At 49.6% G+C, this 24,088-nt stretch overlaps 2 protein-coding genes across 6 annotated transcripts; one reads left to right on the top strand and one right to left on the bottom strand.

Moving 5' to 3' along the window:
- Positions 1 to 931: 931 nt before the first annotated feature.
- LOC131697370 (tRNA N6-adenosine threonylcarbamoyltransferase) lies at positions 932 to 12,206 on the bottom strand. Of its 4 annotated transcripts, none has more exons than XM_058985447.1 (12): positions 12,112 to 12,206; positions 11,428 to 11,550; positions 11,004 to 11,123; positions 9,039 to 9,214; positions 8,492 to 8,587; positions 5,067 to 5,116; positions 3,826 to 3,904; positions 3,265 to 3,330; positions 3,017 to 3,107; positions 2,276 to 2,351; positions 1,506 to 1,604; positions 932 to 1,244 (listed from the first exon to the last, which is right to left on the bottom strand). In XM_058985447.1, the coding sequence occupies exons 2-12, from the start codon at positions 11,540 to 11,542 to the stop codon at positions 1,142 to 1,144; spliced, it is 1,071 nt and encodes a 356-aa protein (XP_058841430.1). In that variant the 5' UTR covers positions 11,543 to 11,550; positions 12,112 to 12,206; the 3' UTR covers positions 932 to 1,141. The 4 variants fall into 4 exon arrangements, with proteins under 4 accessions (XP_058841430.1, XP_058841432.1, XP_058841431.1 ...); XM_058985449.1 differs by having other exon boundaries at positions 932 to 1,017; XM_058985448.1 differs by having other exon boundaries at positions 12,047 to 12,112.
- A 124-nt stretch (positions 12,207 to 12,330) lies between these two features.
- On the top strand, positions 12,331 to 23,732 carry LOC131697371 (DNA-(apurinic or apyrimidinic site) endonuclease-like). 2 transcript variants are annotated; one of them, XM_058985451.1, is made up of 6 exons: positions 12,331 to 12,460; positions 12,608 to 12,812; positions 13,197 to 13,334; positions 15,900 to 16,081; positions 16,165 to 16,357; positions 21,884 to 23,732. In XM_058985451.1, exons 3-6 carry the CDS (start codon positions 13,271 to 13,273, stop codon positions 22,396 to 22,398), a joined length of 954 nt encoding a protein of 317 aa, XP_058841434.1. In that variant the 5' UTR covers positions 12,331 to 12,460; positions 12,608 to 12,812; positions 13,197 to 13,270; the 3' UTR covers positions 22,399 to 23,732. The 2 variants fall into 2 exon arrangements, with proteins under 2 accessions (XP_058841434.1, XP_058841435.1); XM_058985452.1 differs by lacking the exon at positions 12,608 to 12,812 and having other exon boundaries at positions 12,332 to 12,460.
- The last annotated feature ends 356 nt before the right edge of the window (positions 23,733 to 24,088 follow it).

Below are 24,088 nucleotides of genomic sequence, written 5' to 3'. Positions count from 1 at the left end.
ACTGCAGGCTGTGCAGGGGGGATAGCGGATCACTGCAGGGTGTGCAGAGGGATAGAGGATCACTGCAGGCTGTGCAGGGGGGATAGAGGATCACTGCAGGGCGTGCAGGGGGGATAGCGGATCACTGCAGGGTGTGCAGAGGGATAGAGGATCACTGCAGGGTGTGCAGGGGGGATAGTGGATCACTGCAGGGCATGCAGAGGGATAGAGGATCACTGCAGGGTGTGCAGAGGGATAGAGGATCACTGCAGGGCGTGCAGAGGGATAGAGGATCACTGCAGGGTGTGCAGAGGGATAGAGGATCACTGCAGGGTGTGCAGGGGGGATCAATGCAGGGCGTACAGAGGGATAGAGGATCACTGCAGGGTGTGCAGGGGGGATAGAGGATCACTGCAGGGCGTGCAGGGGGGATAGAGGATCACTGCAGGGCGTGCAGAGGGATAGAGGATCACTGCAGGGTGTGCAGGGGGGATAGCGGATCACTGCAGGGCGTGCAGGGGGGATAGTGGATCACTGCAGGGCATGCAGAGGGATAGAGGATCACTGCAGGGCATGCAGAGGGATAGAGGATCACTGCAGGGCGTGCAGGGGGGATAGTGGATCACTGCAGGGCATGCAGAGGGATAGAGGATCACTGCAGGGTGTGCAGAGGGATAGAGGATCACTGCAGGGTGTGCAGGGGGGATAGCGGATCACTGCAGGGTGTGCAGGGGGGATAGTGGATCACTGCAGGGCATGCAGAGGGATAGAGGATCACTGCAGGGTGTGCAGGGGGGATAGCGGATCACTGCAGGGTGTGCAGAGGGATAGAGGATCACTGCAGGCTGTGCAGGGGGGATAGTGGATCACTGCAGGGCATGCAGAGGGATAGAGGATCACTGCACACAGCTGACCCCAGGCCTCAGTGTTAATGTAGTCATCAGAAACAATATTTGGGATATTATGATTTATTAAAGTTATAAAAATACAGCTCCTTTCTAATCTCTCCAGGTAACTTCAACTTCATCTGTTCTGAATCTGCAATAAAATAAAATACAAACAAGATGGGTGTCAATTTCATTGTTACAAATGATAACAGAACTGACTTAATGACTCTATTAAAGATATGAAACACTCTCCTCCTGAACTGTGTGACCTGCAATCATCCTGTCTGTCTTCTTGCAGAGTGTGCAGAAGGTGATGAAAAAGGGGCCAGCTGAGACATGCACTGAGGTTGTACATTGGGGAGGTCTGGATGACATGGGCTGCAATGGAAATGCTGCTAATATATCTTTACATTTTCATTCAGTACCAAGACTATTCTCTAATTACATGAAGTTACATGAAGATTAAAGGACGGCTCTGCGCAACAATTAAAAACACATTCGCTTTCATTTGCTCTAAATTGAATTGCTGCATCACATGTGTATTATTATTATTATAGCAAATGAATCTCTCAAATCTGAAGATACAAGCCTTTCATTCCATGTTGGGGTTCTTATTATTATCATCACCACTCCTCTTACCTTTGTGTGACCCAGGAATCCTCCAGTGAAGTCACATGACCTGATCTAAACATCTCCCATCCAGCTTGAGCAATCATGGCTCCGTTATCAATACAAAACCTAACAAATCAAGCAAAAACAACAGACAGGATGAAACAGTGGCACACAGTATTGAGTGAATAAAATGCAAGCTGTGCGCACATCCGCACTACTGCACCCTGCCCACGTCCTGTATCATCACAACACAGTCCTCTGGTATCTAATTCAGCACACATCCGCACTACTGCACCCTGCCCTCGTCCTGTATCATTACAACACAGTCCTCTGGTATCTAATTCAGCACACATCCGCACTACTGCACCCTGCCCACGTCCTGTATCATTACAACACAGTCCTCTGGTATCTAATTCAGCACACATCCGCACTACTGCACCCTGCCCTCGTCCTGTATCATTACAACACAGTCCTCTGGTATCTAATTCAGCACACATCCGCACTACTGCACCCTGCCCTCGTCCTGTATCATTACAACACAGTCCTCTGGTATCTAATTCAGCACACATCCGCACTACTGCACCCTGCCCACGTCCTGTATCATTACAACACAGTCCTCTGCTCAGCCCTCAGTGTTATGGAATCCCTGGGGTTAGCTTCCTCTCAGTTTCAGGTCATCCATGTGCTGTCTAGAGATGTGAAGGGTTATGCTTCTTTTGGCAGGTTGTATAATCCTCTGAATGTATGTGGTGGACTCCTGGTCCTAGTGAAACAGCATCACTGTGAGAACGTCTCACCTCTCATCTGTAGCAAAGAGCTTGGCTCCTCTCTCCTGACACATGACCTCCATCATCTCCTGGAGCCGCAGGTTGCCTGCAGAGAAACACGCTGGCGCTCAGATAGCTGCTTTACTCCTGAGAATCGCTCGTAGAACCAGGCAGCTGTGCAGCAACGAATACACCCAGCCTGCACCAGGGAGGCATTTTAAATACTCCTGCCACTGTGTAGACCCGAGCACATGTTACCAGTACCAAAGTAATACCATTTATAATAACATCCATTTATAATTAGATTCATTGATAATATCATTATTTTATAAGAATATTTGTTTCCCTAAATATATTCAGTTATCAAAAAAATCTGCTGGTTCTTGTTTCCTTTACTGTGTTAACTTTGAAGTTTATAACTTCACTTTGTGAGTAGGGACTGCCCACTATACATATTACCCCCCCTCCTCTTCCCCCAGTTCCCCCTCGCAGCTCCCCTCCCCACTCCCAGCTTCCTCTCCCAGCTCCCCTCCCAGTTCCCCCCTCCCAGCTCACCCCACAGCTCCCCTCCTCCTCCCATCTCCCCCCTCGGTACTCTCTGTTATGGGGGTCTGCTGCCTCGTCCAGCAGGTCAGGTGATGGATCCTCAAGAGGGTTTGAGGCAAATGATAATTTTGATAATTTTCATAATCACCAATAAAAATGAGCGTATTGCATGTGTGTGCTGCTGGTGTTGGTGCCGTGCTAATGGACATTAACAGAGATACTTACAGCCGACCCCCCCCACGATGAGCACCTCCCGGGAGCCGCAGTGCGCCATCGCCCTCTCTGTGACCTCCACCAGCATGGAGAAGAGCGTTTCCTGGGAGGAACAGGCTGTCACACTTTAAAATGTCATGCATCTGGTCTCTTACTTCTTCACTGTGTTCTACAGTGTCCCAATACACTTTGTCACAAGAATGAATGTTTTGATTTCAGACTCAACTGTTTTTTGAAAAGTTTGTAGAAATCCTCGTTACCTGGAGTGAGAAGCAGAGGTCTTCAGGAGTGCACTCCCCGGCACCCAACATCTTGTGAGCCATTTCCTAAACATACAAAATACACTGAAATAGCTAATACAGAGCTGGGGCTATACAAACACATCCTGTCAGAAACCTCTATAGACCAGAGCAGGAGAGGAGCCCAGTGTCTGGGTACAGAGCAGGAGAGGAGCCCCGTGTCTGGGTACAGAGCAGGAGAGGAGCCCCGTGTCTGGGTACAGAGCAGGAGAGGAGCCCCGTGTCTGGGTACAGAGCAGGAGAGGAGCCCCGTGTCTGGGTACAGAGCAGGAGAGGAGCCCCGTGTCTGGGTACAGAGCAGGAGAGGAGCCCCGTGTCTGGGTACAGAGCAGGAGAGGAGCCCCGTGTCTGGGTACAGAGCAGGAGAGGAGCCCCGTGTCTGGGTACAGAGCAGGAGAGGAGCCCCGTGTCTGGGTACAGAGCAGGAGAGGAGCCCCATGTCTGGGTACAGAGCAGGAGAGGAGCCCCGTGTCTGGGTACAGAGCAGGAGAGGAGCCCCTTGTTTCCATGCGTCTGCCATACCTCAGTGTATGACAGGATCCCAGAGAAGGACACATCCATCCCCTTGACTGTGTAAGGAAGCTCCACAAACTGTGAGCCCCTGCAAATAGACAGAAACAGAAACACCATCATACAGCTCAGCCCCTCACACTGTGAAACCCCAACACTGACCCATATCATACAGCTCAGCCCCTCACACTGTGAAACCCCAACACTGACCCATATCATACAGCTCAGCCCCTCACACTGTGAAACCCCAACACTGACCCATATCATACAGCTCAGCCCCTCACACTGTGAAACCCCAACACTGACCCATATCATACAGCTCAGCCCCTCACACTGTGAAACCCCAACACTGACCCATATCATACAGCTCAGCCCCTCACACTGTGAAACCCCAACACTGACCCATATCATACAGCTCAGCCCCTCACACTGTGAAACCCCGACACTGACCCATATCATACAGCTCAGCCCCTCACACTGTGAAACCCCAACACTGACCCATATCATACAGCTCAGCCCCTCACACTGTGAAACCCCAACACTGACCCATATCATACAGCTCAGCCCCTCACACTGTGAAACCCCAACACTGACCCATATCATACAGCTCAGCCCCTCACACTGTGAAACCCCAACATTGACCCATATCATACAGCTCAGCCCCTCACACTGTGAAACCCCAACACTGACCCATATCATACAGCTCAGCCCCTCACACTGTGAAACCCCAACACTGACCCATATCATACAGCTCAGCCCCTCACACTGTGAAACCCCAACACTGACCCATATCATACAGCTCAGCCCCTCACACTGTGAAACCCCAACACTGACCCATATCATACAGCTCAGCCCCTCACACTGTGAAACCCCAACACTGACCCATATCATACAGCTCAGCCCCTCACACTGTGAAACCCCAACACTGACCCATATCATACAGCTCAGCCCCTCACACTGTGAAACCCCAACACTGTGTTTCACACTGCAGATCCACACCCTTTATCTCTGCACCAGCTATAGTGTCTGTGTCAGATAACTGCTTTACTATTGGGAATCACTGGTACCACTAGGCACCTCTGGAGTAATGAACTGCCAGCCTTGTACTAGAGATGCATTTGAAAGACTCTTGCCGATCTGTAGACCCCAGCACATGCGGTTATACTAGTACCAAAGTAATACCACTTACAATAACATTACATTACCATAAGAAAGAGACAGACAACTGAAGCAACACATAATACACAACTTACTTTTTTGCCATCTGCTCAATGTTATAGCCGGGGCTGGGGTCATTGGATATCTAGAAAACAGGACAATTAGACAAAGAGACGGGTGGAGGAGGAGGGGCAATGAGAAGGAGGTGGTGGAGGAGGAGGGGCAATGAGAAGGGAGGTGGAGGAGGAGGGGCAATGAGAAGGGAGGTGGAGGAGGAGGGGCAATGAGAAGGGAGGTGGAGGAGGAGGGGCAATGAGAAGGAGGTGGAGGAGGAGGGGCAATGAGAAGGGAGGTGGAGGAGGAGGGGCAATGAGAAGGAGGTGGAGGAGGAGGGGCAATGAGAAGGAGGTGGAGGAGGAGGAGGGGCAATGAGAAGGAGGTGGAGGGGCAATGAGAAGGAGGTGGAGGAGGAGGGGCAATGAGAAGGGAGGTGGAGGAGGAGGGGCAATGAGAAGGAGGTGGAGGAGGAGGGGCAATGAGAAGGAGGTGGAGGAGGAGGAGGGGCAATGAGAAGGAGGTGGAGGGGCAATGAGAAGGAGGTGGAGGAGGAGGGGCAATGAGAAGGGAGGTGGAGGAGGAGGGGCAATGAGAAGGGAGGTGGAGGTGGAGGGGCAATGAGAAGGGAGGTGGAGGAGGAGGAGGGGCAATGAGAAGGAGGTGGAGGAGGAGGGGCAATGAGAAGGAGGTGGAGGAGGAGGGGCAATGAGAAGGAGGTGGAGGAGGAGGAGGGGCAATGAGAAGGGAGGTGGAGGAGGAGGGGCAATGAGAAGGAGGTGGAGGAGGAGGGGCAATGAGAAGGAGGTGGAGGAGGAGGGGCAATGAGAAGGAGGTGGAGGAGGAGGGGCAATGAGAAGGGAGGTGGAGGAGGGGCAATGAGAAGGAGGTGGAGGAGGAGGGGCAATGAGAAGGAGGTGGAGGAGGAGGGGTAATGAGAAGGAGGTGGAGGAGGAGGGGCAATGAGAAGGAGGTGGAGGAGGAGGGGCAATGAGAAGGAGGTGGAGGAGGAGGAGGGGCAATGAGAAGGAGGTGGAGGGGCAATGAGAAGGGGGTGGAGGAGGAGGGGCAATGAGAAGGGAGGTGGAGGAGGAGGGGCAATGAGAAGGAGGTGGAGGAGGAGGGGCAATGAGAAGGGAGGTGGAGGAGGAGGAGGGGCAATGAGAAGGAGGTGGAGGAGGAGGGGCAATGAGAAGGAGGTGGAGGAGGAGGGGCAATGAGAAGGAGGTGGAGGAGCAGGGGCAATGAGAAGGAGGTGGAGGAGGAGGGGCAATGAGAAGGAGGTGGAGGAGGAGGGGCAATGAGAAGGAGGTGGAGGAGGAGGGGCAATGAGAAGGAGGTGGAGGAGGAGGGGCAATGAGAAGGAGGTGGAGGAGGAGGGGCAATGAGAAGGAGGTGGAGGAGGAGGAGGGGCAATGAGAAGGGAGGTGGAGGAGGAGGGGCAATGAGAAGGAGGTGGAGGAGGAGGGGCAATGAGAAGGAGGTGGAGGAGCAGGGGCAATGAGAAGGAGGTGGAGGAGCAGGGGCAATGAGAAGGAGGTGGAGGAGCAGGGGCAATGAGAAGGAGGTGGAGGAGGAGGGGCAATGAGAAGGAGGTGGAGGAGGAGGAGGGGCAATGAGAAGGAGGTGGAGGAGGAGGGGCAATGAGAAGGAGGTGGAGGAGGAGGGGCAATGAGAAGGAGGTGGAGGAGCAGGGGCAATGAGAAGGAGGTGGAGGAGCAGGGGCAATGAGAAGGAGGTGGAGGAGCAGGGGCAATGAGAAGGAGGTGGAGGAGCAGGGGCAATGAGAAGGAGGTAGAGGAGGAGGGGCAATGAGAAGGGGTGGAGGAGGAGGGGCAATGAGAAGGGAGGTGGAGGAGCAGGGGCAATGAGAAGGAGGTGGAGGAGGAGGGGCAATGAGAAGGAGGTGGAGGAGGAGGGGCAATGAGAAGGAGGTGGAGGAGGAGGGGCAATGAGAAGGAGGTGGAGGAGGAGGGGCAATGAGAAGGAGGTGGAGGAGGAGGAGGGGCAATGAGAAGGAGGTGGAGGAGGAGGGGCAATGAGAAGGAGGTGGAGGAGGAGGGGTAATGAGAAGGAGGTGGAGGAGGAGGGGCAATGAGAAGGAGGTGGAGGAGGAGGGGCAATGAGAAGGAGGTGGAGGAGGAGGGGCAATGAGAAGGAGGTGGAGGAGGAGGAGGGGCAATGAGAAGGAGGTGGAGGAGGAGGGGCAATGAGAAGGAGGTGGAGGAGGAGGGGCAATGAGAAGGAGGTGGAGGAGGAGGAGGGGCAATGAGAAGGAGGTGGAGGAGGAGGGGCAATGAGAAGGAGGTGGAGGAGGAGGGGTAATGAGAAGGAGGTGGAGGAGGAGGGGCAATGAGAAGGAGGTGGAGGAGGAGGGGCAATGAGAAGGAGGTGGAGGAGGAGGAGGGGCAATGAGAAGGAGGTGGAGGAGGAGGGGCAATGAGAAGGAGGTGGAGGAGGAGGGGTAATGAGAAGGGAGGTGGAGGAGGAGGGGCAATGAGAAGGAGGTGGAGGAGGAGGAGGGGCAATGAGAAGGAGGTGGAGGAGGGGCAATGAGAAGGAGGTGGAGGAGGAGGGGCAATGAGAAGGAGGTGGAGGAGGAGGGGTAATGAGAAGGAGGTGGAGGAGGAGGGGCAATGAGAAGGAGGTGGAGGAGGAGGGGCAATGAGAAGGAGGTGGAGGAGGAGGGGCAATGAGAAGGAGGTAGAGGAGGAGGGGCAATGAGAAGGAGGTGGAGGAGGAGGGGCAATGAGAAGGAGGTGGAGGAGGAGGGGCAATGAGAAGGAGGTGGAGGAGGGGCAATGAGAAGGAGGTGGAGGAGGAGGGGCAATGAGAAGGAGGTGGAGGAGGAGGGGCAATGAGAAGGAGGTGGAGGAGGGGCAATGAGAAGGAGGTGGAGGAGCAGGGGCAATGAGAAGGAGGTGGAGGAGGAGGGGCAATGAGAAGGAGGTGGAGGAGGAGGGGCAATGAGAAGGAGGTGGAGGAGGAGGGGTAATGAGAAGGAGGTGGAGGAGGAGGGGCAATGAGAAGGAGGTGGAGGAGGAGGGGCAATGAGAAGGAGGTGGAGGAGGAGGGGCAATGAGAAGGAGGTGGAGGAGGAGGGGCAATGAGAAGGAGGTGGAGGAGGGGCAATGAGAAGGAGGTGGAGGAGGAGGGGCAATGAGAAGGAGGTGGAGGAGGAGGGGCAATGAGAAGGAGGTGGAGGAGGAGGGGCAATGAGAAGGAGGTGGAGGAGGAGGGGCAATGAGAAGGAGGTGGAGGAGGAGGAGGGGCAATGAGAAGGAGGTGGAGGAGGAGGGGCAATGAGAAGGAGGTGGAGGAGCAGGGGCAATGAGAAGGAGGTGGAGGAGCAGGGGCAATGAGAAGGAGGTGGAGGAGCAGGGGCAATGAGAAGGAGGTGGAGGAGGAGGAGGAGGGGCAATGAGAAGGAGGTGGAGGAGGAGGGGCAATGAACTCAGAGACTTACCTTAATGACTCGTGCAAATCTGTCCAGACAGTTTCCTACAGCAATATCTATCGCCTCTCCAAATATCCGGTATCGCCGCTCAGAATATGAGATCACCTAAGGACAGGACAAGAACAAGTTGTAACTGTCACTGTACCCAGAACACTGACAGCATGAGTTCATTCAGATAACACTGCAGTCTATCCTTTCCATGGGAGATCAAACTAAATATAAGTGTGTTCTGGTAAACTGAAAATGAAGTGAAGGGTTCTAGTAATCCTAATTGAAAATAAACATGCAAAGTTATGTACAGCAGAACGGTTTCCATGAGCTCTCTGGTTCATACTGCATACCATGCAGTCTGAAAGCCTGCTCACACTTTGTATTATACTTGCTGTGCGCACTATACTGGGTCAGAAGCACGAGGCTCTTCAGCTCAGTCTGATCTGACAGTGTCACTCCTCTGCTGCTGTGTTCATCATCCACTCAATCCTAAAGGTAGAAGTATAGGCTCCCAGTCCAGCACACCGCCCCTGATAGAGGCAGCAGCCGCAGTGTGTCTCCTTGCCTGTGTGTTTCCACCGCTCACGTAGAGCACAGTGGGGTTGGCAGCCCCAGTGATGAGGCGCCCCATCTCAATGTGGCCGATGCAGTGATTGACACCCAGCAGTGGCTTCTTCCAGAGCTGGGCCACCGTCCGAGCAACAATCGCCACGGCAACAAGTGGAGCTCCCATTCCAGGACCTACAGAGAGAGAGAGAGAGAGAGAGAGAGAGAGAGAGAGAGAGGGAGAGAGGGAGAGAGAGAGAGGAAGTGAGAGAATGAGGAGAGACAAAGGAGGATGGTGAGAAGAAGAGAGGAGAAAGAGGTGGACAAGACATGAATAGAAGCAAAAGAAAACAGAACAGGCAGGCCTTTTACAGACACATGTGAAGACAAAGAGCGTCACAGAATTACTTCTCTAAAAACCCCACCCAGGACCTGAAGCGAATAAAATGAATGGGTCCCTGTGACGGGGTACACCCCGCCCCGTGTGTACTGTATGAACTGGTCCCTCCAGTCAGGTGAATGCAACGCTGCAGGCCAGAGCGCTCCCCTTGGTGTACTCCACGCAGTCCAGCCCCCCAGCACTGACCCTCCCCTTGGTGTACTCCACGCAGTCCAGCCCCCCAGCACTGACCCTCCCCTTGGTGTACTCCATGCAGTCCAGCCCCCCAGCACTGACCCTCCCCTTGGTGTACTGCACGCAGTAAAGCACTGACCCTCCCCTTGGTGTACTGCATGCAGTCCAGCACTGACCCTCCCTTTGGTGTACTCCACGCAGTCCAGCCCCCCAGCACTGACCCTCCCCTTGGTGTACTGCACGCAGTCCAGCACTGACCCTCCCCTTGGTGTACTGCACGCAGTCCAGCACTGACCCTCCCCTTGGTGTACTCCACGCAGTGCAGCACTGACCCTCCCCTTGGTGTACTCCACGCAGTGCAGCACTGACCCTCCCCTTGGTGTACTCCACGCAGTGCAGCACTGACCCTCCCCTTGGTGTACTGCATGCAGTGCAGCACTGACCCTCCCCTTGGTGTACTGCACGCAGTCCAGCACTGACCCTCCCCTTGGTGTACTCCACGCAGTGCAGCACTGACGCTCCCCTTGGTGTACTCCACGCAGTGCAGCACTGACCCTCCCCTTGGTGTACTCCACGCAGTGCAGCACTGACCCTCCCCTTGGTGTACTCCACGCAGTGCAGCACTGACCCTCCCCTTGGTGTACTCCACGCAGTGCAGCACTGACCCTCCCCTTGGTGTACTGCACGCAGTCCAGCACTGACCCTCCCCTTGGTGTACTCCACGCAGTGCAGCACTGACCCTCCCCTTGGTGTACTCCACGCAGTGCAGCACTGACCCTACCCTTGGTGAAGTCCACGCAGTGCAGCACTGACCCTCCCCTTGGTGTACTCCACGCAGTGCAGCACTGACCCTCCCCTTGGTGTACTCCACGCAGTGCAGCACTGACCCTCCCCTTGGTGTACTGCACGCAGTGCAGCACTGACCCTCCCCTTGGTGTACTCCATGCAGTGCAGCACTGACCCTCCCCTTGGTGTACTCCACGCAGTGCAGCACTGACCCTACCCTTGGTGTACTCCACGCAGTGCAGCACTGACCCTCCCCTTGGTGTACTCCACGCAGTGCAGCACTGACCCTCCCCTTGGTGTACTCCACGCAGTGCAGCACTGACCCTCCCCTTGGTGTACTCCACGCAGTGCGGCACTGACCCTCCCCTTGGTGTACTCCACGCAGTGCAGCACTGACCCTCCCCTTGGTGTACTCCACGCAGTGCGGCACTGACCCTCCCCTTGGTGTACTCCACGCAGTGCAGCACTGACCCTCCCCTTGGTGTACTCCATGCAGTGCAGCACTGACCCTCCCCTTGGTGTACTCCACGCAGTGCAGCACTGACCCTACCCTTGGTGTACTCCACGCAGTGCAGCACTGACCCTCCCCTTGGTGTACTCCACGCAGTGCAGCACTGACCCTACCCTTGGTGAACGCCACGCAGTCGATGTCGGCGGGCTGGATCCCAGCTTGCAGCAGCGCCTCCTTCAGGACGGAGAGGACACAGGCACGATGGTGCTTCGCAGTCTCACTGGGCAGGAAGCCTGGGGAGGGGAGAGACAGTGAGAAGCCTGATCCGGGGGAAGATCTGAGGTTTATAACCCTTTAAACCTGGCAGACTGCTGTAGCATTGTGGGCACCTGCACACAGTGAGGCAGCGCTTTGTACATTCAAATCTGCAGTCCTACTCTCCCTCGTTCACAGGACAGCCCTCCTTCGTCACGCTGCTGGGTGGCTGTGATGGGTCTTTTTTGCACACAGGAATCGCACCCCGGGGACTCTCACTTGGAATCCAGATTGTGTCTCTATAATACTTCACTATCAGAGGCCAGTACACTGAGAACCTGCCTTGTCCAGGGGGAGTGATGTATGTGCGCCTGGGATTGGACAGCACCGCTCCATCTCGCACGATCCCCACACCGATCTTGTTTGCACTGCCTTCGAAGCCGATCACTATCGTCATGGCTGCATCTGCAAAGAAAAAAAAACAGCTGAAAGGAGAAACACAACATATTTTACATTGACTTTCCCTTCACTCGTAGCCAGGAATACCCTCTCCATTAACAACGCAGTCTTAGAATGGATTCCATGAAAGGACCTTCTCTCTGTGGCACTGGCACAATAATCCTTAGCAAACGGGCATTCGGTATGAGCAATGCTCTCCTATAAAGAACACGTTACTGCAAGTCATGTTACACTGTTATGTTAATATTGGTGTTTGCATGACACAGTGAAAATGCAATTCAACACTTGGGGGCGGGGCAGATCACACACCGTACTCTCAGGATAAAGTTGATTTCTATCTCTTAAAAGTGAGCCCGAGTGTTTCCGATGTCAGAAGCGCCTGGCATTACAGTGATTCTCGTAGCGAGGCTGCATTGACTGACATTATATATACTCAACAATGCGCTGGGTTGGATCACCCTAGAGAAAACTTGGGGATATTTTACAAACGCATCCTTCTCACCGTGTTTGAATTATCTGATGATTAATATTTGAGTCTACGCAGAAGCTAAACAAACACCCACTTACCCACACTGAGTTCCCGTATTCCAGCGCAGGACCAGGTGTGACGGCTACAGCTGTCCACAGTAATCCCATGCTCGGAAGTTTACAATCAACTTTCCTGACAGGGTCGGTGAAACACTGTGTTTTTCATGTGAACATGTAGGTGATGTTTAGGGTTAAGCCGGCTGTTTTAAGCGTTGGTGTGTTCATGTTTGTTACTAATCCTGTTGTCGTTTTTTTCAGGCTGGTTCTCGGGCAGCCTACAGGCGGCTCGCATGGCCCCCTCGCTTGCTTTGTGTGTGGATTTCGGGATTGTGTGGATTTCGGGATTGTGTGTGTGCGTGTGAGAGAGAGAGCGCTTTAGCGGCAGAAGGTATGTACACGTTTATTTATTTCATGCATTTTCCTAAATTACGATGCTTCACTTTGTTGTGTTTGTATGCTTTGTTTTTATACTGCACCATAAACGTATTTTGATTTTATTAATTTGTAAAATAAAAATCTGCATACTTGTCTCTAGATTATATAGCGGGCCCAGGAAGCAGCCATGTTGGAATCGTCCTAAAATAGACCAAAACCTCCAATTGTAACCCGAACCCAAGTACTGCTCAGTCCAGTCGAGTCTCTCGATCAGAATTCCACATCGGAAGCGTGCTCGCTAATCTCAAGCGAGGCAGTGAGGAGAGTTCACCGTTCACCCCCAGCCCCAAGCGCTTTCTTTGTTTGTGAGCACATTGTGTGATTTGAATATGCTGTTCCTGATTTAGTTTATTTTTAAAAATAACCGTAGACTTTACAAGAAGTATAATAATTTAGTCTGGGGTAGGGGTAGTGTGGGTATAAGATATACTGGAGGCGCCGTGCCTATATGTTTGTTTGTTGGGTAGGAGTAGTCTGGGGTAAGGGTAGTCTGAGGTAGAGGTAGTGTGGGGTAGGGGTAGCGTGGGGTAGTCTGGGGTAGTGTGGATATAAGATATACTGGAGGTGCCGTGCCTATGTTTGTTTGTTTGTTTGTTTGTTTGTTTGTTTGTTTGTTGTTCAGTGGATACTGTGATATTGCCAGTCGATTAGAGGACACAGCTAGCGTTCACATCTCCATTGCATTGCAGGTGTGAGGATCACGATTCTGTGTTCAGGGCTGTGTTTGTTGCGGCGTGTGTGTCGGGGAAGAGTTAAGTTCAAGATGTCTAAACGAGCCAAGAAGAATGAAGCGAGAGTGGAGGATGCAGAGCCGGACAGCGGAGCAGGTCTGTACATGCTGCATGACAGGACAGTGCCTTCGGGGGCGCTGGCGCTCATTTGTTTTCATTTGCCCTGATCCATTAAGACAGCAGCATCGCAGTACACTGCCCTGATCCATTAAGACAGCAGCATTGCAGTACACTGTCCTGATCCATTGAGACAGCAGCATCGCAGTACACTGCCCTGATCCATTAAGACAGCAGCATCGCAGTACACTGCCCTGATCCATTAAGACAGCAGCATCGCAGTACACTGCCCTGATCCATTAAGACAGCAGCATCGCAGTACACTGCCCTGATCCATTAAGACAGCAGCATCGCAGTACACTGCCCTGATCCATTAAGACAGCAGCATCGCAGTACACTGTCCTGATCCATTAAGACAGCAGCATTGCAGTACACTGTCCTGATCCATTGAGACAGCAGCATCGCAGTACACTGCCCTGATCCATTAAGACAGCAGCATCGCAGTACACTGCCCTGATCCATTAAGACAGCAGCATTGCAGTACACTGTCCTGATCCATTGAGACAGCAGCATCGCAGTACACTGCCCTGATCCATTAAGACAGCAGCATCGCAGTACACTGCCCTGATCCATTAAGACAGCAGCATCGCAGTACACTGCCCTGATCCATTAAGACAGCAGCATCGCAGTACACTGCCCTGATCCATTAAGACAGCAGCATCGCAGTACACTGCCCTGATCCATTAAGACAGCAGCATCGCAGTACACTGTCCTGATCCATTAAGACAGCAGCATTGCAGTACACTGTCCTGATCCATTGAGACAGCAGCATCGCAGTACACTGCCCTGATCCATTAAGACAGCAGCATCGCAGTACACTGCCCTGATCCATTAAGACAGCAGCATCGCAGTACACTGCCCTGATCCATTAAGACAGCAGCATCGCAGTACACTGCCCTGATCCATTAAGACAGCAGCATCGCAGTACACTGCCCTGATCCATTAAGACAGCAGCATCGCAGTACACTGCCCTGATCCATTAAGACAGCAGCATCGCAGTACACTGTCCTGATCCATTAAGACAGCAGCATTGTTAGGGGATTCTTGTGATTTTAGACATCAGCAAAACACGGGTCCAGTTGTCCTGTGTTCCTGAAACAACTTCAGTCTTCAGTAAAGCTCAGTACAAGTTCATTTGTGCAAACATGCTAATTCCGTAGCAGTTCTATACCAGTTCCGAGGCGTAACACCCTCCACAGTAAATGTTTCATGTTTGACTCTCACTTGTCAGCCACATTTCCGTCTTGCAGACCCTGGTCTTTTTTTTTTTTTTTTTACTGAAGATCAACACAGTTTTCTGGAATATTAACACAGTTCACAATGCGTGTTTCAGGACTGAAATGGAGTCTAGTTTCTGTCTTGTAAAGATATGGCACTGCACAGTGAAGTCTAAGCATACAAAGGTTTTTTTTTATTAAACGTATTCACCTGGATTCAGTCCCGTTAAGCACTGTTTAACACTGAATGAAGCTGCTGGCTGGGTAGGTTAACCTCTTGATTTTGTTTCAGAAATGCACACAGACGTTTTGTGACCTGTGACGTGCACTCTTGTGCAGGATTGCATTCCCATTGGGCAGGTTATATCTTGGAAACCACAGGGTTCTCATTACACTGAGCAGGGGCTTGCTAACAAAGCTGTTCAACATGCCGTGGGTGAAAGTCATGATAACCTACTTTCTCCTGGGCCTGTGCTGTGCTGTGCACTGTAACCTGTAGAGTCACCACTAAGAAAATACCTCCCATCACTTCTATAGCAGGCTCTAGCTCTGTACACTATACAGACTCACACCTCCCATCACTTCTATAGCAGGCTCTAGCTCTGTACACTATACAGACTCACACCTCCCATCACTTCTATAGCAGGCTCTAGCTCTGTACACTATACAGACTCACACCTCCCATCACTTCTATAGCAGGCTCTAGCTCTGTACACTGTACAGACTCACACCTCCCATCACTTCTATAGCAGGCTCTAGCTCTGTACACTATACAGACTCACACCTCCCATCACTTCTATAGCAGGCACTAGCTCTGTACACTATACAGACTCACACCTCCCATCACTTCTATAGCAGGCACTAGCTCTGTACACTATACAGACTCACACCTCCCATCACTTCTATAGCAGGCTCTAGCTCTGTACACTATACAGACTCTTCATTAGAGGGATGGAGTGAAGTCTGTTTGTGTGTGTGTGTGTCTCTGCAGACTCTTCATTAGAGGGACTGGAGTGAAGTCTGTTTGTGTGTGTGTGTCTCTGCAGACTCTTCATTAGAGGGACTGGAGTGAAGTCTGTTTCTGTGTGTGTGTCTCTGCAGACTCTTCATTAGAGGGATTGGAGTGAAGTCTGTTTGTGTGTGTGTGTGCTCTGCAGACTCTTCATTAGAGGGATTGGAGTGAAGTCTGTTTGTGTGTGTGTGTGTCTCTGCAGACTCTTCATTAGAGGGATTGGAGTGAAGTCTGTTTGTGTGTGTGTGTCTCTGCAGACTCTTCATTAGAGGGATTGGAGTGAAGTCTGTTTGTGTGTGTGTGTGTGCTCTGTAGGCTCGGAGGCTAAGCGCAGTAAGAAGACAGGAGGGAAAGCAGTCAAGGAGCCGGAAGCCCCAGTGCTGTACGAGGACTCTCCGGATAAACTGAGCACCCCAGACGGCCGAGCTGCCAATCTCAAAATCACCTCCTGGAATGTGGACGGGCTGCGTGCCTGGGTCAAGAAGAGCGGTCTCGACGTGAGTCTGGGGTTCCATTTCATACTCGCTGGGCAGGGGTGCTGCTGAAATCCAGTGTTAATAGTCTGTGTTTGTCTCTGCAGTGGGTGAGGGAGGAGGACCCTGATATCATCTGCCTCCAGGAAACGAAGTGTTCTGAGAAGGCTCTGCCTGCTGAGATCACAGACATGCCTGAATACCCACACAAGTACTGGGCTGCCTCTGACGAGAAGGAGGGCTACAGTGGGGTGGCCATGCTCTGCAAGACCAAGCCCATCAACGTCACCTTCGGAATCGGTGAGCCATGTAACACATCAGCAAACGAGATGCATGGAACATGTGTTCATCATGTGATGGGATTTCATTCTTTTTCATTTCATTTAGAAATCTAAAAACTAGGAAAAAATACTTCTGCTCTTGTGCGTGTAAAAAATGAATATAAGTGTGACTATCACAGATGCAGTGGCAGGTTTAATAAGCCAGCTCATCGACTGGACTATCGCAGATGCAGCGGCAGGTTTAATAAGCCAGCTCATCGACTGGACTATCGCAGATACAGCGGCAGGTTTAATAAGCCAGCTCATCGACTGGACTATCGCAGATGCAGCGGCAGGTTTAATAAGCCAGCTCATCGACTGGACTATCGCAGATACAGCGGCAGGTTTAATAAGCTAGCTCATGGCAGGTTAGGGATCATTTTATTTTGAACCCACACTCATTGCGGTTGATTGGTAGTCACTAAATGACAAGAAGGTGCTGTCTCTTTATAATTAATTGATACTATGTGAGTTCATTGCAAATAAAGGGAAAGGTCTGGCTTTGATGTGAAATTCTTGAATGTGTTCTTCTCATTTTGAGTTTGACCTTTATTTAACTAGGAAGGAAGGTGCATTGCTGTTCGACTCTCATGAGCGCATAAGCCATGTTAAAGGAAGGGCTGTGTCGTCACCATCTTAATGACTGCTTGCTAGCGTAGCTCCCGTTGTAGCTAGAGTCAATCCGCCCTCATCCTTAAGAACCCCAGACACAGTATATGCATGAACAAATAACCTCACCAAACTGCAAAACCAAAAAGAGAGAAGCTTAGGACGGCCCTGGATGAGAAAACAAGAGATGTGAATATGCGCGGCACATCTCCAGTTGAACCATGCGCGTCGTCCCTGTCAGCAGACAAAATGAGTGAGCTGCTGACTGTTCTGGCTGAGTTCAAAAAAACTCCGCAGAGATGTCAACACCAGTCTTGAAAGAGTAGAAGAATCTGTGAAAGAAATAAAACAATCAGTTACAAGACTTGACACAAGAATCGGGGAAGCCGAGAGCAGAATTAGCGAAATGGAGGACAGTCGTATCAGAGGTGAGAGGCTGTTAACATATTTGCTTAAGAAGGAAAGGTTACTGATGGAAAGCTGTGAAGAAATTGAAAATCGAGCCAGACGTAACAATTTACGAATTGACGGGGTGCCAGAAGTTGAAGGAAACGTGCGTTTTTTAAAGCAACGTTGTTATGAGCACGGTTGTAGGTCTAGTCGGTTGTTGGCTTTTCAACTTAAGAAGCAACAGGCGTCCACGATAGTGCAAAAGCTTAAAGCTAATAGACCAGACGGGGCTGCTTTAACTAAACCAGACCAGATCTCTGAAGCTTTTGCATCCTTCTACAAGAAGCTCTATGCCAACACAGAAACCTGTCTTGATGTGTCTAGACTAGAAGCCTATTTACAACAAACAAACATCCCGCAGCTACCCAGGGCACTATCCCAAAAGATAGATGAGCCTATTACTGAAGCAGACATAAAGAATGTGATTAAAAGCTTGAAAAACAACAGAAGTCCTGGATCAGACGGATATACAATGAGTTTTACAAATTCTGCAGCGACGCTGTTTGCTCACTGTTGTTACAGGCGTATTCTCGTACATTAGATACTGGAATGCTGCCCCTCACCTGGAGGGACGCTATTATTACCGTCATACACAAGGAAGGTAAAGACCCAACGGAGTGTGGCTCATACAGACCCATTTCTCTTCTTAACACAGACCTTAAGATACTTACATCTATTTTAGCCAAGAGAGTGGAGAAAGTTATTAGGGATATTATACACCCAGACCAAACAGGTTTTATTCTCGGACGTCATTCAGCAGACAATATCCGTGGACTTCTTAATATTATGGCGCATGCCCAGGGCCAGGGTACTGGTAGTATGGCGTTGGCATTAGATGCTGAGAAAGCGTTTGATAGGGTGTCATGGCCCTTTCTTTTTCAGGTCTTGGGTGAGTTTGGATTCAGCCCTAACTTTGTTCTATATTCCGCTCCAGAGGCCTCAGTGCGGGTGAATGGCAGCTTTTCCCCGTCATTTGGGCTGGAGAGGGGAACAAGACAGGGATGCCCACTGTCCCCGCTTCTATTCGTGATCCGTATAGAACCACTGGCACAGCTAGTTAGAGATAATATAGAAATGAAAGGGGTGGATGTGGGAGCGGAGGAACATAAGATATCGCTGTATGCAGATGAGGTTCTTTTATATATATCAGAACCTCTGAACTCCATACCAGCCCTCCTGCTATGCATAAAGGAGTTTGAACTCTTCTCAGGGTACAAAATAAATGTGAATTAAACAGAGGCCCTGGCCCTGAATAAGATGGTCCCTCATCCGCTAAAAACTTTGTTCTCTTTTAAATGGCCAGTGGGGGGCATAAGATATTTAGGAATCAACATACCTCCTTCCTTAGATAACCTGTATAAAGCAAATTTAAACTTTCTTCTTAAATTATGTTAAACTAATTGATCGGATTAAGGGAGACTTGAACCGCTGGTCAGTCCTACCGCTGTCCTTGATAGGGAGAGTAGAAACAATTAGAATGAACGTACTCCCCAGGCTCTTCTATCCCTTTCAGATGCTGCCTGTTCACGTCCCTATGCCCACATTTAATACACTGGACCGCCTGATTTCAAGATTTATTTGGCAAGGCAAATGGCCCCGAATACGTTATAAAGTATTACAGCTCCAAAAACAGGCAGGTGGGCTGACGTTACCTGACTTAAGACTGTACTATTGGGCAGCCCAGCTACGGGCCATGACAATCTGGCTGATGGAGCTTACGGACACTAGGTGGCTTAATGTGGAGCAGTCTAAATGTACACAGGTCCCGCTGTCGGCAGTCCCGTTTGTGGGAGGGATGGGAATAGGTGGCTCTGTGGGTAGATGGTCTTTACTCACGCTACAGGTCTGGAAAAGTGTGCAACATAGTTACCATTTGCCCTTGTCAATTTCTACATTAACAAGTATTGCTCATGTTAATGATTTTGTACCTTTGTCACTTCATGCAGGGTTTAAAAAATGGTCTCGCTTAAATCTGCACTTTGTACACCAGCTATTGCGAGATAATCAATTAAAATCTTTTGACCAATTAAGAACAGACTTTCAGCTTCCTCAGAATGATTTTTTTCGCTATCTGCAAATTAGACACTATTTATTCAAACAAGGAATGGGGGAAAGTAACAAGAAACCCCTCGTCCATTGAGCAATACTTTACTAAAATCCAGAAAGGGGAGTATAGCGGTAAGCAAACAGCTGGTATGTATCAAGCCCTAATTTCTATGGTAATGCACAATACAAATTATATTAGACGGTTAAACGGGAAGCTGAACTTCAACAGGAAGTTGAAATATGGGAAGGAATGTGTAGCGAGGCCCACAAAGTTACCAATGCAAATATATGGCAGGAATTTCAGTGGAAAATGATCAGTAGATATTTTCGAACCCCGCAGATCAACCCTGCTCTGACTGGAAATTGTTGGAGGGGTTGTGGGGAATTGGGTAATCATCTCCATATATTCTGGTCCTGCTCCAAACTGAATGGGTTCTGGGAATCTATTTTTCAGACCATCAGTAAGGTTTTTGGAGTGATCTTTCCTAGGAACCCTCAGATAGCAATACTGGGAGTAATACCTGAGACTGTGGAAAGTAGAAACCACGTACACTTACTCCAAATTCTACTTGCAAGTGCAAAGAAAGCTGTCACTTCAAACTGGCTTAAAAAGGACCCACCAGTATATGGAGAATGAATGAAAAGTAAAGCACAAGAAGTGTTTGTTATGGAAAAAATAACATACCTGTTGATTGCAATTAGACAGATTTACAGAAAGATGGGCACCACTTACTGCCATCTTGGAAATATAATTGACTTAGGCCTACTGTATACATGATTATGACATCCTCTGCCTTTACTGGGAAATCCAGGGTTTATAAGATACAGATACAGAGATACACTGACCAACCCTGTGTTATGTTTTGTTCTTTTCTGTCTAAAATGTACCATCGATGAAAAGTGTTAAGGAATGGTAGGTACTTCTATATTGTATGTCAAAAGACAATGTAATAGAAATGCAATGTGGATTTTGTACATGTTGTTATTTTTATTTATTACATATATTTTTATTTGCGTATATGTGTGTGTGTATATATATATATATATATATATATATATATAGATGTGTGTATACGTGTATGTACACATACATATACGCAGTAGGGATTCAAGGAAATGCATGCACATGGATTAGGGAGTGGTTAACATGTAGACAACAGAAAGTACTGATTAGAGGAGAAACCTCAAAATGGAGCGAGGTAACCAGTGGTGTACCACAGGGATCAGTATTAGGTCCTCTGCTATTCCTAATCTACATTAATGATTTAGATTCTGGTATAGTAAGCAAACTCGTTAAATTTGCAGACGACACAAAAAATAGGAGGAGTGGCAGACACTGTTGAAGCAGCAAAGGTCATTCAAAATGATCTAGACAGCATTCAGAACTGGGCAGACACATGGCAAATGACATTTAATAGAGAAAAGTGTAAAGTATTGCATGCGGGCAATAAAAATGTGCATTATAAATATCATATGGGAGATACTGAAATTGAAGAAGGGAACTATGAAAAAGACCTAGGAGTTTATGTTGACTCAGAAATGTCTTCATCTAGACAATGTGGGGAAGCTATAAAAAAGGCTAACAAGATGCTCGGATATATTGTGAGAAGTGTTGAATTTAAATCAAGGGAAGTAATGTTAAAACTCTACAATGCATTAGTAAGACCTCACCTAGAATATTGTGTTCAGTTCTGGTCACCTCGTTACAAAAAGGATATTGCTGCTCTAGAAAGAGTGCAAAGAAGAGCAACCAGAATTATTCCGGGTTTAAAAGGCATGTCGTATGCAGACAGGCTAAAAGAATTGAATCTATTCAGTCTTGAACAAAGAAGACTACGCGGCGATCTGATTCAAACATTCAAAATCCTAAAAGGTATAGACAATGTCAACCCGGGGGACATCTTTGACTTGAAAAAAGAAACAAGGACCAGGGGTCATAAATGGAGATTAGATAAAGGGGCATTCAGAACAGAAAATAGGAGGCACTTTTTTACACAGAGAATTGTGAGGGTCTGGAAGCAACTCCCCAGTAATGTTGTTGAAGCTGACACCCTGGGATCCTTCAAGAAGCTGCTTGATGAGATTCTGGGATCAATAAACTACTGACAACCAAACGAGCAAGATGGGCTGAATGGCCTCCTCTCGTTTGTAAACTTTCTTATGTTCTTATGTTCGTTTGTTATGTATGAGTGTGTGTGTATATATCGGTATGTATTTTTTCTTCTTTTCTCTTTTTTAGTGTCTTGTCTTTAAAACAAAACAAAAAACAAACAAACACTAAGTTGAAGAAAAAAAAAGGAAGGGCTGGCCGTGTGAGCAGCCGTCAGCTCTTGTTGTTGTTGGACATGCAGGCGGCCTGGCAGCACTGGGAGAGTTTCACTTCTTTGTGTTTCTTGGGCAGGCAAGGAGGAGCACGATAAGGAAGGCCGGGTCATCACGGCAGAGTTCCCTTCCTACTTCCTGGTGACGGCCTACGTTCCCAATGCCGGCCGCGGCCTGGTCCGGCTGGAATACCGTAAGGGCTGGGATGTGGACTTCCGAGCCTACCTCACCGAGCTGGACCAGCGCAAGCCCCTCATCCTGTGTGGGGATCTCAATGTAGCCCACCAGGAGCTCGACCTGAAGAACCCCAAAACCAACCGCAAGAGCCCCGGCTTTACCCCCGAGGAGCGGCAGGGCTTCAGCGCTCTGCTGGCCGCGGGTTTCGTGGACAGCTTCCGCCATCTCTACCCAGAGCGCCCGGGCGCCTTCACCTTCTGGACCTACATGATGAACTCACGCAGCAAGAATGTGGGCTGGAGGCTCGACTACTACGTGCTGTCCCAGGCCCTGCTGCAGAACCTCTGTGACAGCAAGATCAGGTCCAAGGCCATGGGCAGCGACCACTGCCCCATCACACTGCACATGACCCTGTGAACAGCACTGCCCTGTCACACTGCACGTGACCCTGTGACCCCTGCCTCATCACACTGCACGTGACCCCTGCCTCATCACACTGCACATGACCCTGTGACCCTGCCCCCTCACACTGCACATGACCCTGTGACCCCTGCCCCATCACACTGCACATGACCCTGTGACCCTTGCCCCATCACACTGCACGTGACCCTGTGACCCCTGCCCCATCACACTGCACGTGACCCTGTGACCCCTGCCCCATCACACTGCACGTGACCCTGTGACCCCTGCCCCATCACTGCACGTGACCCTGTGACCCCTGCCCCATCACACTACACGTGACCCTGTGACCCCTGCCCCATCACACTACATGTGACCCTGTGACCCCTGCCCCATCACACTGCACGTGACCCCTGCCCCATCACACTGCACATGACCCTGTGACCCCTGCCCCATCACACTACACATGACCCTGTGACCCCTGCCCCATCATACTGCACGTGACCCTGTGACCCCTGCCCCGGCTCACTGGACATCATTTATATATAGCTCTAAATGAACAGGAAGTCATTTCGAGATATCTTAAATTGAATGTCAGATATCTGAATTATTTAAGCTGTGTTCAATTCAATGTTTTTGAGATATCCTAAAATGATTTAGGATAATTTTAGATATCTCATTTAAAGCTATATAGAAATCGGTTTCAGATATCTCTAAATGTATTTGAGATCTCTTTAAATATTTGAAGATAGAGATCATTTGGAGATATCTTTAAATGAATGTGTGATCTCTCTCAGTGATAATTTGGCTTGCCATGGTGCGCAGGGTCCTGTTTGTTTTCTAGGGTGTGCAGAAGACAAGGGGCTCTGAGTGGGAAGGTGCCGTGCATAATCTGCAAAACTACAGGTTGGGATAGGTGCTCTTTCGAGGCCTTTTACCCTCTAGAATAAAATGCTCTGCAATTTGTAAGTAACGTCACGCAACCAGTGTGTACAAGGTGATAGCACTCATGTGTAACACAGGATTTGTTGCTATTTTTTCAAACCTTCATTCGACGAGATGGAAGCCAGTCTGTGCTGGGCTTGCTTGTGCCAGCCAGGCCCAGCACTGCTCTTCTCACTATGCTTTCCTTTTACAAACCTTTAGTTGGCTACAAGACTCAAGTTTCTTATAGACCTGTAAGGATTTTAAATTTATTTTAAAATATTGCATTTGTGAAATCTCTGTATTGCCAAGTCTGCAAGGCAATGTCTTTTCAAACTGCTCTTTAAAAAATGCAGATACTGCTTTCAATATTCTTTCAATATTTTTGTAATGCCATGATTTACAACAATAAAGTTTGAAAATAAAAACCATTGTAGTTATTGCTTTATTAATGTATTCATTTTGTAAGGGGTTTATAGATCCAATTTGTCAATTGCAACAAACATGTGAATGTAGTCTTGAGTTGAGTACCAGCTAGTACCAGCTATCATCTTCAGCTCTGTACTATCTTAGAACAGCTGCACTGAGAAATACAGGGATCATTGCATTTAACCTGCCTGACACACTGCACTGAGAAATACAGGGATCAGTGCATGCAACCTACCTGACACACTGAATGAGAACTACAGGGATCAGTGCATTCAACCTTATACACTGAATGAGAAATACAGGGATCAGTGCATTCAACCTGACACACTGCACTGAGAAATACAGGGATCAGTGC

The sequence above is a fragment of the Acipenser ruthenus genome, chromosome 14 (assembly GCF_902713425.1).
Source record: "Acipenser ruthenus chromosome 14, fAciRut3.2 maternal haplotype, whole genome shotgun sequence".
Classification (NCBI taxonomy): Eukaryota; Metazoa; Chordata; class Actinopteri; order Acipenseriformes; family Acipenseridae; genus Acipenser; species Acipenser ruthenus.
The sequence above is the reverse complement of the archived record's forward strand: the minus strand, read 5'-3'. Positions and strand labels throughout refer to the sequence as shown.

What these genes read in the sequence shown, in the direction of transcription:
- LOC131697370 (XM_058985447.1), bottom strand. Translation starts at nt 11,542, where the DNA reads ATGACGATAGTGATCGGCTTCGAAGGCAGTGCAAACAAGATCGGTGTG. An exon ending in CATCACTCCCCCTGGACAAG is followed by an intron (nt 11,124 to 11,427) that starts GCAGGTTCTCAG and finishes TCCCCTCCCCAG; the next exon opens with GCTTCCTGCCCAGTGAGACT. An exon ending in GATTCCTGGGTCACACAAAG is followed by an intron (nt 1,245 to 1,505) that starts GTAAGAGGAGTG and finishes TTTCCATTGCAG; the next exon opens with CCCATGTCATCCAGACCTCC.
- LOC131697371 (XM_058985451.1), top strand. Translation starts at nt 13,271, where the DNA reads ATGTCTAAACGAGCCAAGAAGAATGAAGCGAGAGTGGAGGATGCAGAG. An exon ending in TCAAGAAGAGCGGTCTCGAC is followed by an intron (nt 16,082 to 16,164) that starts GTGAGTCTGGGG and finishes TTGTCTCTGCAG; the next exon opens with TGGGTGAGGGAGGAGGACCC. An exon ending in CAACGTCACCTTCGGAATCG is followed by an intron (nt 16,358 to 21,883) that starts GTGAGCCATGTA and finishes TTTCTTGGGCAG; the next exon opens with GCAAGGAGGAGCACGATAAG.